The sequence below is a fragment of the Taudactylus pleione genome, unplaced genomic scaffold (genome assembly GCF_031769625.1).
Source record: "Taudactylus pleione unplaced genomic scaffold, aTauple2 ptg000393l, whole genome shotgun sequence".
NCBI classification, from domain to species: Eukaryota; Metazoa; Chordata; class Amphibia; order Anura; family Myobatrachidae; genus Taudactylus; species Taudactylus pleione.
Window position 1 is genome coordinate 11,976,498 of NW_028284794.1, and position 16,679 is coordinate 11,993,176.

General features: G+C 39.4%; 1 protein-coding gene across 1 annotated transcript; it reads right to left on the minus strand.

Annotated features, from left to right (window-relative positions):
- Positions 1 to 961: 961 nt before the first annotated feature.
- Positions 962 to 10,061, minus strand: LOC148507480 (mucin-17-like). The gene is made up of 11 exons (XM_088446114.1): positions 9,575 to 10,061; positions 7,212 to 7,316; positions 6,722 to 6,840; positions 6,535 to 6,593; positions 6,304 to 6,417; positions 4,487 to 4,557; positions 3,915 to 4,083; positions 3,614 to 3,781; positions 1,943 to 2,032; positions 1,363 to 1,420; positions 962 to 1,021 (listed from the first exon to the last, which is right to left on the minus strand). Exons 1-11 carry the CDS (start codon positions 10,059 to 10,061, stop codon positions 962 to 964), a joined length of 1,500 nt encoding a protein of 499 aa, XP_088302240.1.
- Positions 10,062 to 16,679: the final 6,618 nt, after the last annotated feature.

Sequence of the window (16,679 nt, forward strand, 5' to 3'; positions counted from 1 at the left end):
TTACCAGGTATTTCCCCTATACCCCAGTGGGCCAGTCCGACCCTGGCTTATAACATCAATTATAGAGCTAGTGCTAAATACCTAACCATCTATCTATCTATCTATCTATCTATCTATCTCTCATATCTATCTCTCATATCTATCTATCTATCTATCTATCTATCTATCTATCTATCTATCTATCTATCTATCTATCTCATATCTATCTATCTCATATCTATCTATCTCATATCTATCTATCTATCTCATATCTATGTATCTATCTATCTATCTATCTATCTATCTATCTATCCATGATCTATCTATCTATCTATCTTTTATTTATTTTATCTTATTATTATTATTTATTGAACATCATAAAAGAGGACACAAACAGTTTCCTATGGTGAGATATTTATTGTCATTTATATGATGACCATTTCTTACGACACTAATAATATAGAGCACAACATACAGTAACAGCAACAAATCTCATTGAGTAATATAAGTATATAAATATAAAATATACTTCTTAAATAAACTCATACATGTACAGTTGCTAGAATAAATATACAGTGCATAAATAAATATTATTTATAAGGAAATCTAAGAATCTATCGCCCAGGTGGTCACAGTATAATTCAACAAGGAGAGAACATACAGACTCCACTCAGACAGCATTCCTGGTTGCAACGGAAGCACAGGCTAAAATTATATGAAAAAGGAAAAGGAGAGTTTTACATCTTGTTATACTGTGAGCCGAATTCTGACTCTTAGACAACCTCAGATGATTCTCTAAATAACCTATCTATAACCAGATCAAACCATTAAGTTTATTGTTTACATATACACAAGAGTATCTTCTGGGACAGTTGTAAAAGGCGAGTTGCTGTCTTTACATAGAGTTGTGACCTAGCACCGTGTAAGTGGACAGTTGGATCGGAGGGTGTCTTTTCTTGATGCACTCAGTATGATGGTGTTCTCAGCTGGTTGACTCCCACAGGAAAGAGTCTGCCACAAAATGAGGTCTGGGAACAGTCAACTGTCAAAAAGGTAACAAGTTATATTAGAGAAGACAAATAACCCTCTTAGATATCAGGGGGTAAATTCTAAACATTTTCATTCTGACTGCCAATACTGAATAAGTTTGATTTCACAAGGGATAGTAGCATTGTATATCTACATACAGTGCATTATTTTCCCAGAATCACATGTACCTTTTGCACCTTGTTTGATGAGTCTTACTATGAAATCATACATAAATCTAAATTCCCAAAACTAAAGGTCATCTCTCATTTCCATGTACCTGAGTAACTAACTCTACGCGTTTCTCTAAGAGTGGCTTTATGTTCTAAGCCCAAATATATTTTCCCATTTTCTCACCTTTGCATCTGTGTTCACTTTATCCAGGTTTGGCTGGAAGCTGGAACCTACAGAACCAGGAAGAAACAAATCAATCAATGTTAAATTCAATCTATGTTATGTTTATTGTATTTGTAAGAGACCTTCTGCTGTCTGGTCAGTGTTCGGGTATTGATATTACAATAGAAATCCATATACCATCAGTTGAATTATGGTTACAAGACCATGGATGTAATCTGCAGCCAGTGTCTGTTCAGTTCCAACGTTTTTACTATCTAACCCATACAAACACAATTGGTAACAACAGTGTCACCTTAGCTAAAGTAGCTTTCCTTTTTAGGCTAGCTGTGCACTTGTCTGGGGCAGCAGTTTTTCAGGGGCCACAATAGATATTGCTTTATGCTAGTATTATAAATATTTTTTTTTATATAAAAGTTTTGTGGTCTATACCAACCACCTCTTTGTCCAAGTAGAATAAACTGAGGATATTTGATAAGGCTATTTATGTAGGGAACTAATTTGGACTGTGTTTACATGCAACGCTTATTGCAGTGTCAGCTGTCAGCGACGGGTAGGTTTAGAGGTGGAATGTTCTGCGGGTTACTTACCATTAGCACTGTTGAGATTCCCAGATTTCACGCCTGCCTCCTCCCATCCATCTTCATACCAAAGCTTGTCCTCATCTATTAACCTTTAAAAACATTGAAAGAACTTTAATCAATAAAGTTTTTATTCTCTTCACTTTCTTCTTTCGAAAAGTCAGCTCTAGCTAAAGACTGAGATACTTGTCAAAGATAACGACAATAAAGATACATAGATAGATTCTATCTATCTATCTATCTATCTATCTATCTATTTATCTATATATCTATTTATTTATCTATCTATCTATTTATCTATATATCTATTTATTTATCTATCAATTTATGTATCTATCTATCGCCACCCATTTGTAAATGTCCCATCCTACAGAACGCAATGAGCAATCATACTTTTGCAACTTTGCCTTAAATTGGTCAATTTCAGTTCCGGATGTAATAGCTGGCTCACATCCTGGTGCCACTATCATTGTTTGACTATGAATGACATCATCACTTAACTACGCTGTAAACGTAACTGGGCATAGATCTGTGCTGAACTGCTTTCTATAATTGTTAGCACCATATAATAATTAAAAATTGTTAACTACGAAGAAATATTTAACACAAACTGCTAAAGGTTTTTCATGAGAGGCATAGGAATGCCTATACTGCCCCCTTGTGGCTGATCACAGACATAAAGCTAACCACAAAGAACCTTAAAGAGGTTCTACTAGTGGACTTTCTCCATCATAAAGTGTGTCACCACCACATTGCAGCCATATAGTGTCCCACCAACCTGGACTCCACCTGAATGCCGTAGAATAAAGGCCCAGACATATTCCTGACCAAAATACTGAGAAAGGGCCTGGAGGCCCATGAATGGGAGATATATCTGGCCAATAACAAGAGCTGCTAAACTTACATACTTCACTTATTTACTTTTATATTACTAGTTCAAACTCAATTTAGCAGCAGGGTATTTTATGCTCCAGAACAAGAGCCTTTATAAGGTTGTGCCAGATACAGTATATCCCTGTACAGTTCCCCGTCTGTATAGGGAATACATACTTAGGATGAAGGAGTGTCCAAAGGTGGGAATACTCTGCCAATGTTTCTCTATATCTAGCAGGATGGGACTATGTGCCATATATTAACATGCGAATGCCGTGGCCTCAAATTAGTAACAGGGCCATAAATTGGGGTGTGCAACTGGGGCTGACAACCAGGATATAGGGCCTATCTCAGACTCATGGATTGACTAGAAGGACACCCCACTACTTGTTGAGCTTTGTGCTCCAAGCCACTCACTCCATGCTACTGGTGCCGTGATGCCTTGATATACCGCAAGAAGCTGTTTTATGGACACGGTAAGGGTTGTGAGAGCAGCACTTGCCAAGATCTGATTGCACTTTAATCAGAAACATAGATTTGCAGTGATTCTCTGTCTACCTCAAACCTGTCACCTCCACTTACATCACTATGTTACAGTACTGGGCCAAAATGCCTCCTGTGATTTCGATAGACACAATATTAGTAGGACTTATTGAAACATTTTGTACCATATAAGTTTAAACATGTTCTGAACATCTCAGCCAAATAGCCAGAACTGTTTAAATGAACTGATCACTAATGGACGATTGTCCTATCAGACTTCTATAACTGAACTGTACACTCAGAGTAAAGGCACTCACTTGTCTTTCTCTGACCCTTTCCGACGCCGGTATGCGATAACAGCCAGAGTCACAATTATAATGATCAGCAAAGCCAATCCCGCAGCCACTCCACCGTAGACACCGGGTTTACTGATGGCCATCTGGCATTGGTCTCCTGTGTACCAGTACTGGTCCGTTGCTTCACAGCTGAAGGGGGTAGATAAAAACATTAGTGACATGAAGAAAGATGAAGACATGGAAGAAGTGAGAATAATTGTAGGATGGAGAAGAAGAGACACAGCGGCCTGGACAGCTAATGTGGAGTGAGGGCTGGGCTTACTAGCAGTGTGGTCCTTGCAAGGTGACTGAGCACCGTCCCCTGTTGCAATTGATTGGGTTCTCACTGTTAGAACTGCATCTGGAAACGCAGGTTGTCCTACCAGAGACATTTCTCGGAACATAATATTGTTGAATTTCTTTTGGAATTTCAGTTTGATTTGAGCAGAGTCCTGGAGTAAAGCAACAAAAGAACAAACAAAAATGTAATAGCTGTCTTAGTAGTTTACATGGCCTGGTGCATGATCTATAGAAGACACACCTATAGATGTAACAACTACTAGACAGATCTAGATTATATAGGGAACAGTAAGACAATTAGTCTAGAACTTATTTTTTATCACTTAGACAAACTCTGGTTTTCATACTGTAAATAGTAAGATCATGTTGCCTGTCTCCTACTCTGTCCATTAGACACATTAGTGGACTCAGTGGATCTGATCAGCATCATTAAGTAAAACCTTGCATTTTATTTTGGATCAATTACCAAAGCCCACATTTTATATCTGTGGATTGTTCTCATAATCCTTAATCCTCAGTACCATATTCTACTGTTTTATTGATCCATTGTCTTACCTGTGATGTCCAATGGAATCTTAACAACTCTTGTTGCATTGGCCTGAAAGCACAGGGTCTCTGTAGAAGAAAGGAGACAATATAAAGTGAATTTGAAATATAGATATTACAGATGGGTCAACAATATTTTTCTCATGTAAAAAGTATCTGATTTTTCTGCCTGATCAGTGACCTTGTTTACCAATGCTTACTGTCCTTGCATCAGAGGATTTGATAAACTAATGGTGGTTATGGTTAGAGATGTGCAGTTCAGTTTTCCTGAAAACCGAGCACACCTCAACTTTGGGGTTCTGAGTAGAACCGAGCTCCAGCCCGGATCACTTTTGGGGTTACGAGGAGAACCGTGTCCCGGCTCGGGTCTGTTGAAAGTTCAGAACTCGCATTTAAAAAACTAATTTGGTGTTGTGGATTGTATGATTTTAGATTTTTTTTTTATCATTTTTAAAGAAATCAAAACTTTTTGGAAAAATAAACACATAAAGCTGGCTTATACCAGTATTAGCCAGGTTTGAAAGTAATTTGTCACTGTGTAATGAAATGAGGACAATAAGGCACATTTGAGGAGTGAGGCAAATGAGTATGAGAAATTAATCTAATCTCTAATCAAAGCTTCTTGCCAACATGAATTGCGGAGTCTAAACATTTATAACTTTGCATAAAAGATTTTGTTAGTGCCACCTTCAGGCCCATTCAGGTTACTACACTACAAAGAAAACAAGGGCCCTGATTCAGAGCCGGACGCTCTGACCAGAGCGCTCGCTCTGAATCAGGGCCCTCCTCCATTAAAATGGAGCATCCTCCTGGACGCTGGTATAGCTGTGGGTCACCACCCACAGCATATACGAGCGTCCAACAAAATGGTCGCTATGGTCTTGACCATCGCGACCATCGGACTTGCGAGTGAAACCCTGTGGTCGAGTTTCTCAACCACAAGCCCTGGAGTGATTTTGGCTCTATCAGAGCCAAAATCACCCCAACTGACATCACTAGTGATGGGAACGCCTCCGTCTGGCAGGCACGCCCCCGGCACGACCACCAAAGGGGGCATGCTGTCAATCAACATCGACAGCACGCCCCCTTTTGTGCGAGACCCGGAGCGATGGAAAGTCCTTCGCTCGCCGGGTCTCGCGCATGCGCATGACGGAGGGAGCTCCGTCGTGCGCATGCGCAGTGGGGAACATCGACCCACTTGCGAGCGTACTGCTGCTCGCGAGTGGGTCTGAATGACCCCCAAGGTTCCTACGATGCACTTACTTACTGCCCCTTTGAGGAACTTGTTTTTTTTGTTTTTGGTCGGGGTGGAGTAAGGGGCGCAGGACAACTGCTACTCTATCTTTCCATAAAAAATGCTACATAAGCCTCCAAGACCAGCTGCATGCATTTACCTGCAGTTACCTACACATGGGGTTACCTTCATGCTCATTCTGCACTACAGAATGGTGACAGTCAGAGTTATACCCATATCAGTGTTTTGATACTTAAATTTGTGACTAGTAAACTAGGTAACTTAAGGAGAGATGTATCAAACCTTTGAGAGAGATAAAACAGAGAAAGATAAAGTACCAACCAATCAGCTACTAACTTTCACATTGCAGGTTGTGTTTGCAAAATGACAGTTGAGCTGATTGGTTGGTACATTATCTTTCTCCACCTTATCTCTCTCCAAGCTTTGATAAATCTCCCCCTTAATTTTTGTAATAAAGACAAGTTTATGTGTAATTATTATTATTATTATTATTATTATTATTATGATTCACCTCTTTATGCATATCTTTTTCTATGTACAAAGTTTGTGATTCTCACCATTTATCAAGACCCTTGTGGTGCACTCTGTGTCATTTAGTATTGTCATAATTTTGCTTACAACGTCGTCATATTCATCAACGGAAATATGGTATAAAACCAAGTGTTCCACTATGACACTTCCTTTCCTGAGATGAAAACAAGAAAAGAAAAGGGGTTTCTGGTTACAACACACCACACAACAACTTCAACCGAGTTCTGCTTCTTTACACAAGGTTGGCAAAATATATAACACTAACACTTACCTGATAGAGGTGATATTCACATCCATGTAGTTTGGAATCCCACCGTACACAAGTTTCATCTGTAATGATATGTAAGACATATGCGAGTCAATACAGGGTGATGGTGTAAAATAAATAAAGTGCCAAATAGTGCCAAATAGTACCTTGACTGTTTTTAAAATTGGTTGACTTTGTCAACATACTGTACCTGCTCTTTGAATCGCTTTACAAAATCTCCAAATTCTTCAGAGAGAGTGTCATTTAGCTCTTCTGTAAATTGCACATTCTTCACAGTCACTGTAACGTTAACCGCCGCGCCAATTGCAGCTTTGGTGACAAATATAAAAGTCTGGTTACTTTTTGACTCCTCCGACCCACTCAATGCATTTCTAGGGTAAGGGTATCAATACTCTAGCAGTCCATGAGGAAGATTAAATAAGACAACCTGAATATCTCAAAAGTTGGCCTAAAGGAGAAATATAATTTCTAATTTTCGGTTTCGGGAGGGGCTCATAGGAAACCCCTGTGCTTAACATTTGGCTTCCCATGACTGAAACCCCAGAAATTCTATGCAGTCCTTCACATTTTTCACATTTCTCAAACTGGTAAATTTTCTAGATTACCATGGTGGGGTGATTAAAACATGCAAAGTCCTTTTGCCTCGGAAATTGTTGGGAAGGCAGTAAAACCACACATACCTGGTCTGATTTCATCCAAGATGAATTCACAAAGCGTCCCATAGAAGTTTATTGGGCACACGCACTTGATCCCATCGTGAGAACCTCCATTAATGCAGATATTAGCTAGAAATATTAGAGAAAATATGAGCTTGTAATTAAGTAATATAATGTATGCCAATGATTTAATTAATAACTAATGCATCTACTGGCAAAATTATCATGAGCTCATTAGACCAAATACAATCTAGTGAACTGAGTATCCAAAAATAATAGGACTTTTCTTTAATTAGTATGGTCAGTTATAGAAAACATATGCCGTTATCAAATTATGTGATTCATCATTAGACTAGCCACACCAAAAGGGGCAGGTTGCTATTGAAGGGTTTAACTCTTTGGACTGTACATAAAGCACGTGAAAAAATAAATGTTTCAAAGATAATTGATTTTTTAATTGCTTTTTTTGAATAACTCTTTCAAAATAAAATTTGTTTTCCCCTCACCCTTTCTCCTAGTAGATGGGCTTCACACTCTATATAGTATTTAGCACACCGCTAACTGTTTCTGCAGCCGCATGTGCTACTGACCACTATTATACACTGGAAAGGCTGAAATACTGGGGAAAGGCTCCAGTATTTCCATCTTAATTTCTAACAGATAAATTAGAGTCTCTTTAATGCAGCCTCCTGGTGTCTATCTTATCTTTGTTCTTGAAATTATAACATATTGTTGAAGTAAAGAAGCTGCTTTCCAAACAATCAAAGTTTCAATGAAAACAACCTCAAAAACACCAGGGTATGAATTATAACCATACTCTTGTCACCCGGTCTTCTGATGAATGAATATGCTACACTGTCATGAACATTGACAATACCCACAAAATACCAGCTTGCACTGTAACATATTCTACTATATAAAAGCAAAAATTTGTCCTTATGTCTTTCTATACAAATCCACAGTTTCTAAGCGAAGATCGTGAAATTTTACATACGAGCGTATTAAAACACGGCGGAGGAACTAATTTTTTTTTTATCAAAATGAATTACTGTTCATTTTTAATTAATGAAAAAAACCACAATTTTTGCATAGCATTCACCCTCTACAGGTCAGGTACCGAATTACACAAGGATTTAGCTTATCTACTATTTTTTCTTTTCTATCTACTCTACTAAATTAAAATTAATTACTGTTCATTTTTAATGAATTACAAAACACAATTTTTTCATAGCTTTCACCCTCTGCAGGTCAGGTACGGAATTAGAAAAGGATTTAGCTTGTCTACTATTTTTTCTTTTCTATCTTCTTTACTATACTATATAAAAGCGAAAATATGTCCTTCTGTCCTTCTGTCTTTCTATACAAATCCACAGGTTACAACCAAACATCGTGAAATTTTAAATAAGAGCGTATGAAAACATGGCGGAGGCAGCTAAAAAAGTTTTAAATCCAAATTAATTACTGTTAATTTTTAATTAATTAAAAAACACAATTTTTGCTGGACACTCATTGTCGGGCCTCACAGCATATGGGTAGGGCCTCGGAGCAAGCATTTTCAATTGTCATGTTTTGTCATGATCTTAATGTTTATTATTGAAGAGAGCTTTAGCAGGCTTTGCCAGCATTCTCAGCTCTCTGACTATACCAGATTATGCAACAACATTGACTTTTTCTTCGAACTGTGTCAAAATGATGACTTTGCAAGGACCCTCCTGTAGTGTGAAATGCCAAAATATTACACATGGAATGCTTCTTGAAAAGTTTTTATGCACATAAAACAGGGAGTCGCTGTAGATTGTCATCCTGGTATCAGAGCAACAGAAGCTCTTGGCCGTGTTTTCAGTGTACATATTACAAATTTTGAATGCTCCTATCTCCAAAGTTTGCTTTACACCGTTACAGCTCCTACTTCCTTAGGACTGTTGATGGGGAAGTTTGTCACACTTTTCGTGAGGCCTGTCTAAGGAGAGGTTGTTTGGAGGAAGATGTGTAAACAAACATTCTTAAAATCCCGGGCAACACCGTGTACTCCAGCTATTCTCTATAAAATAATTAATGTTTAATTTTATTCCCATTTTAGGACAATGAGTTCAGATGATAAATTACATAATGACAGTAGGAATTGGTCTTATTATCTTTCCATTCTCAAGTCAGTGGTGTTGGGGTTGTTTTATGATTTTTTTAGGTTTTTACTTTTGGGGTATATTTTCTAAACATTATCATTATAAATGTATATGTGTGGCATGATCGATAAGAAAAGATATTAGAACTTTGCAAAGCTTCTGTAGATTAAATATGCAACAAAATTAACATAGCCAGAAAGGCAGAACATTTGGTGTATGTTTTCATATACAGTCAAATACTGTATAAATCTAAATACTATGTACCTGTTGATTTAGGTGTGGTTGTTCTGGTGATAGCTACAGCCGTAGTAGTTGAAACAGTGGTCAACGTGTTTGATGACCCAGTTGTAGTTTGTCCAGTCGGGATGATGGTTTTTGATGTTGTGCCTCCTGTTGAGCTGAATGTGTTATTCGTAATATGATTAGTTGGTTTAGATGATTCAGCAGTTACAGCTTGGCTTGAACTCACTGGTTTAGAAATAACTGTGACTGTTGGTTTAGATGACTTAGTAGTAATGGATTCTGTTTGTCTGGATGAACCAGTAGTGTTTTCTTCAGTTGGCCTGAGTGATTCAGTTGTTATTGAAATTGTTGAGCTTGATGATTTTGAGGAAGATTCAATACTAATTGCTTTGGTCGTAATACTTGATACAACAGTAAGAAACGGTGTTGGACTAGACAATTTGGCAGTGATAACTTCTGTTGTTCTGGACGAACCTGTAGTTATGGATTTAGTCAATATGGGTGACATAGTAACATAGTCACTGGACATCAGTAGTTTAGTAGTAAGCAGTTCAGCTGGCCTTGATGATACAACAGTAATTGTTTCAGTTGGACTGGATGGACCAGAAGATAACTATTGTGTTGGACTGGATGATTTGACCGTAGTTGGCGCTGGTGATTCTGCAGTAGCTAGTAAAGTTGAACCGTATGATTCTACAGTAGTCAGTAATGCTGAACTGGATGATTTTGCAGTAGATTTCAATGTTGAACTGGATGATTGTGCAGTAGCTAGCAATGTGGAACTGGATGATTCTGCAGTAGATGGCAATGTTGGACTGGATGATGCTGCAGTAGTTAACAATGTTGGACTGGATGATTCTGCATTAGATGTCATTGTTGGACTGGATGATTCTGCATTAGATGTCAATGTTGGACTGGATGATTCTGCAGTAACTAGCAATGTTGAACTGGCTGATTCTGCAGTAGATGTCAATGTTGGACTGGATGATGCTGCAGTAGCTAACAATGTTGGACTGGATGATTCTGCATTAGATGTCATTGTTGGACTGGATGATTCTGCATTAGATGTCAAAGTTGGACTGGATGATTCTGCAGTAGCTAGCAATGTTGGACTGGATGATTCTGCAGTAGCTAGCAATGTTGAAATGGCTGATTCTGCAGTCAATGTCATTGCTGAACTGGATGATGTTGCAGTAGATGTCAATGTTGGACTGGATAATTCTGCAGTAGCTAGCAAAGTTGAACTGGATGATTCTGCTGTAGACAGTAATGCTGAACTGGATGATTCTGCAGTAGATTTCAATGTTGAAATAGAAGATTCTGGAGTAGCTGGCAATGTCGAACCGGATGATTCTGCAGTAGATGGCAATGTTGGACTGGATGATTCTGCAGTAACTAGCAATGTCGAATTGGCTGATTCTGCAGTAGATGTCAATGGTGGACTGGAAAATTGTGCAGTAACTAGCAATGTTGGACTGGATGATTCTACAGTAGCTAGTAATGCTGAACTGTATGATTCTGCAGTAGATTTCAATGTTGAAATAGCTGATTCTGCAGCGGATGTAAAAGTTGGACTGGATGATTCTGCAGTAACTAGCAAAGTTGAACTAAATGATTCTGCAGTAGATGTCAATGTTGGAATGGGTGACTCTGCAGTAGACAGCAATGTTGGACTGGATGATTCTGCAGTAGCCACTAATGCTGAACTGGTTGATTCTGCAGTAGATTTCAATGTTGAACTGGATGATTCTGCAGTAGCTAGCAATGTGGAACTGGCTGCTTCTGCAGTAGAAGTCAATGTTGGACTGGATGATTCAGCAGTAGCTAGCAATGTTGAACTGGATGATTCTGCAGTAGACACTAATGCTGAACTGGATGATTCTGCAGTAGATTTCAATGTTGAAATGGCTGACTCTGCAGTAGATGTCAATGCTGGAGTGGATGATTCTGCAGTAACTAGTAATGTTGAACTTGATGATTCTGCAGTAGATGTCAATGGTGGACTGGATGATTCTGCAGTAACAAGCAATGTTGAACTGGCTGATTCTGCAGTAGATTTCACTGTTGGACTTGATGATTCAGCAGTAACTAGCAATGTTGGACTGGATGATTCTGCACTAGCCAGTTCTGCTGAACTGTATGGTTCTGCAGTAGATTTCAATGTTGGAATGGGTGACTCTGCAGTAGACAGCAATGTTGGACTGGATGATTCTGCAGTAGCCAGTAATGCTGAACTGGTTGATTCTGCAGTAGATTTCAATGTTGAACTGGATGATTCTGCAGTAGCTAGCAATGTGGAACTGGTTGCAACTGCAGTAGAAGTCAATGTTGGACTGGATGATTCAGCAGTAGCTAGCAATGTTTGTCTGGATGATTCTGCAGTAGGTAGCAATGTTGAACTGGATGATTCTGCAGTAGACAGTAATGCTGAACTGGATGATTCTGCAGTCGATTTCAATGTTGAAATGGATGATTCTACAGTAGCTAGCAATGTGGAATTGGATGAGTCTGCAGTAGAAGTCAATGTTGGACTAGATGATTCTGCAGTAGCTAGCAATGTTGGACTGGATGATTCTGCAGTAGATTTCACTGTTGGACTTGATGATTCAGCAGTAACTAGCAATGTTGGACTGGATGATTCTGCACTAGCCAGTTCTGCTGAACTGTATGGTTCTGCAGTAGATTTCAATGTTGGAATGGGTGACTCTGCAGTAGACAGCAATGTTGGACTGGATGATTCTGCAGTAGCCAGTAATGCTGAACTGGTTGATTCTGCAGTAGATTTCAATGTTGAACTGGATGATTCTGCAGTAGCTAGCAATGTGGAACTGGTTGCAACTGCAGTAGAAGTCAATGTTGGACTGGATGATTCAGCAGTAGCTAGCAATGTTTGTCTGGATGATTCTGCAGTAGGTAGCAATGTTGAACTGGATGATTCTGCAGTAGACAGTAATGCTGAACTGGATGATTCTGCAGTCGATTTCAATGTTGAAATGGATGATTCTACAGTAGCTAGCAATGTGGAATTGGATGAGTCTGCAGTAGAAGTCAATGTTGGACTAGATGATTCTGCAGTAGCTAGCAATGTTGGACTGGATGATTCTGCAGCAGACGTCATTGTTGGACTGGATGATACTGCAGTAGATGTCAATGTTGAAATGGCTGACTCTGCAGTAGATGTCAATGCTGGAGTGGATGATTCTGCAGTAACTAGTAATGTTGAACTTGCTGATTCTGCAGTAGATGTCAATGGTGGACTGGATGATTCTGCAGTAACAAGCAATGTTGAACTGGCTGATTCTGCAGTAGATTTCACTGTTGGACTTGATGATTCAGCAGTAACTAGCAATGTTGGACTGGATGATTCTGCACTAGCCAGTTCTGCTGAACTGTATGGTTCTGCAGTAGATTTCAATGTTGGAATGGGTGACTCTGCAGTAGACAGCAATGTTGGACTGGATGATTCTGCAGTAGCCAGTAATGCTGAACTGGTTGATTCTGCAGTAGATTTCAATGTTGAACTGGATGATTCTGCAGTAGCTAGCAATGTGGAACTGGTTGCTTCTGCAGTAGAAGTCAATGTTGGACTGGATGATTCAGCAGTAGCTAGCAATGTTTGTCTGGATGATTCTGCAGTAGCTAGCAATGTTGGTCTGGATGATTCTGCAGTAGGTATCAATGTTGAACTGGATGATTCTGCAGTAGACAGTAATGCTGAACTGGATGATTCTGCAGTCGATTTCAATGTTGAAATGGATGATTCTGCAGTAGCTAGCAATGTGGAATTGGATGAGTCTGCAGTAGAAGTCAATGTTGGACTAGATGATTCTGCAGTAGCTAGCAATGTTGGACTGGATGATTCTGCAGCAGACGTCATTGTTGGACTGGATGATACTGCAGTAGATGTCAATGTTGAAATGGCTGACTCTGCAGTAGATGTCAATGCTGGAGTGGATGATTCTGCAGTAACTAGTAATGTTGAACTTGCTGATTCTGCAGTAGATGTCAATGGTGGACTGGATGATTCTGCAGTAACTAGCAATGTTGAACTGGCTGATTCTGCAGTAGATTTCACTGTTGGACTTGATGATTCGGCAGTAACTAGCAATGTTGGAATGGATGATTCTGCACTAGCCAGTTCTGCTGAACTGTATGGTTCTGCAGTAGATTTCAATGTTGAACTGGATGATTCAGCAGTAGCTAGCAATGTTGAACTGGATGATTCTGCAGTAGACAGTAATGCTGAAGTGGATGATTCTGCAGTAGAATTCAATGTTGAAATGGATGTTTCTGCAGTAGCTAGCAATGTGGAATTGGATGATTCTGCAGTAGATGGCAATATTGGACTGGATGATTCTGCAGTAGCTAGCAATGTTGAACTGGATGATTCTTCAGTAGATGTCATTGTTGGACTGGATGATTCTGCAGTAGATGTCAATTTTGAACTGGCTGATTCTGCAGTAAATGTCAATGTTGGACTGGATGATACTGCAGCAGATGTCAATGGTGGACTGGATGATTCTGCAGTAGCTTGCAATGTTGAACTGGATGATTTTGCAGTAGCTAACAATGTTGAACTGAATGATTCCGCAGTAGGGGTCAATGTTGGACTGGGTGACTCTGCAGTAGATAGCAATGTTGGACTGGATGATTCTGCAGTAGCTAGTAAAGCTGAACTGGATGATTCTGCAGTAGCTAGCAATGTGGAACTGGCTGCTTCTGCAGTAGAAGTCAATGTTGAACTGGATGATTCTGTACTAGCTAACAATGTTGAACTGAATGATTCTGCAGTAACTATTAATGTTGAACTGGATGATTCTCCAGTAGATGTCAATGTTGGACTGGATGATTCTGTAGGAGATGTCAATATTGAACTGGATGATTCTGCAGTAGCTAGCAAAGTTGAAATGGCTGATTCTGCAGTAGATGTCATTTTTGAACTGGTTGACTCTGCAGTAGATGTAAATGTTGGACTGGATGACTCTGCAGTAGATGTCAAAGTTGAACTGGATGATTCTGTAGGAGCTAGCAATGTGGAACTGGCTGATTTTGCAGTAGATATCAATGTTGGACTGGTTGATTCTGCAGTAGCTAGCAATGTTGGACTGGAAGATTCTGCAGTAGATAGCAATGTTGAAATGGCTGACTCTCCTGTAGATGTCAATGTTGGACTGGATGATTCTGTAGGAGATGTCAATATTGAACTGGATGATTCTGCAGTAGCTAGCAAAGTTGAACTTGATGATGTTGCAGTAGATGTCAAAGTTGGACTGGATGATTCTGCAGTAGCAAGAAATATTGGACTGAATGATTCTGCAGTAGATGTCATTGTTGAACTGGCTGATTCTGCAATAGATGTCAGAGTTGAACTGGTTGATTCTGCAGTAGATGTAAATGTTGGACTGGATGACTCTGCAGTAGATGTCATAGTTGAACTGGATGATTCTGCAGGAGCTAGCAATGTGGAACTGGCTGATTTTGCAGTAGGTGTCAATGTTGGACTGGTTGATTCTGCAGTAGCTAGCAATGTTGGACTGGATGATTCTGCAGTAGATAGCAATGTTGAAATGGCTGACTCTCCTGTAGATGTCAATGTTGGACTGGATGATTTTGTAGGAGATGTCAATGTTGGACTGGATGATTCTGTAGGAGATGTCAATATTGAACTGGATGATTCTGCAGTAGCTAGCAAAGTTGAACTTGATGATGTTGCAGTAGATGTCCAAGTTGGACTGGATGATTCTGCAGTAGCAAGAAATATTGGACTGGATGATTCTGCAGTAGATGTCATTGTTGAACTGGCTGATTCTGCAATAAATGTCAATGTTGAACTGGTTGATTCTGCAGTAGATATAAATGTTGGACTGGATGACTCTGCAGTAGATGTCAAAGTTGAACTGGATAATTCTGCAGGAGCTAGCAATGTGGAACTGGCTGATTTTGCAGTAGGTGTCAATGTTGGACTGGTTGATTCTGCAGTAGCTAGCAATGTTGGACTGGATGATTCTGCAGTAGATAGCAATGTTGAAATGGCTGACTCTCCTATAGATGTCAATGTTGGACTGGATGATTCTGCAGTAGCTTGCAATGATGAACTGGATGATGTTGCAGTAGATGTCAAAGTTGGACTGGATGATTCTGCAGTAAATGTCATAGTGGGACTGGATGATTCTGCAGTAGAAAGCAATGTTGTACTGTATGATACTGCAGTAGATGTCATTGTTGTACTGGATGATTCTGCAGTAGCTAGTGATGTTGAACTGGATGATGTTGCAATAATTGTCAATGTTGGACTTGAAGATTCTGCAGTAAATGTCAATGTTGGACTGGATGATATTGAAGTAGATGTTAAAGTTGGACTTGATGACTCTGCCGTAGATGTCATTATTGAACTGGCTGATTGTGCAGTAGTTAGCAATGTTGAACTGGATGATTCTGTAGTAGCTAGCAATGTTTGACTGGATGATTCTGCAGTAGATGTCATTGTTGAACTGGATGATTCTGCAGTTGATGTCATTGTTGAACTGTTTGATTCTGCAGTAGCTAGCAATATTGAACAGGATGATTCTGCAGTAGCTAGCAATGTTGAACTGGATGATTCTGTGGTAGCTAGCAATGTTTGACTGGATGATTCTTCAGTAGATTTCATTGTTGAACTGGTTGATTCTGCAGTAGATGTCATTGTTGAACTGGTTGATTCTGCAGTAGATGTAAATGTTGGACTGGATGACTCTGCAGTAGATGTCAAAGTTGGACTAGATGATTCTGCAGTAGCTAGCAATGTTGAACTTGATGATTCTGTAGTAGCTAGCAATGTTTGACTGGATGATTCTGCAGTAGATGTCATTGTTGAACTGGCTGATTCTGCAGTAGATGTCATTGTTGAACTGGTTGATTCTGCAGTAGATGTAAATGTTGGACTGGATGACTCTGCAGTAGATGTCAAAGTTGGACTGGATGATTCTGCAGTAGCTAGCAATGTGGAACTGGATGATTCTGTAGTAGCTAGCAATGTTTGACTGGAAGATTCTGTAGTAGATGTCATTGTTGAACTGGTTGATTCTGCAGTAGATGTCATTGTTGAACTGGTTGATTCTGCAGTAGCTAGCAATGTTGAACTGGATGA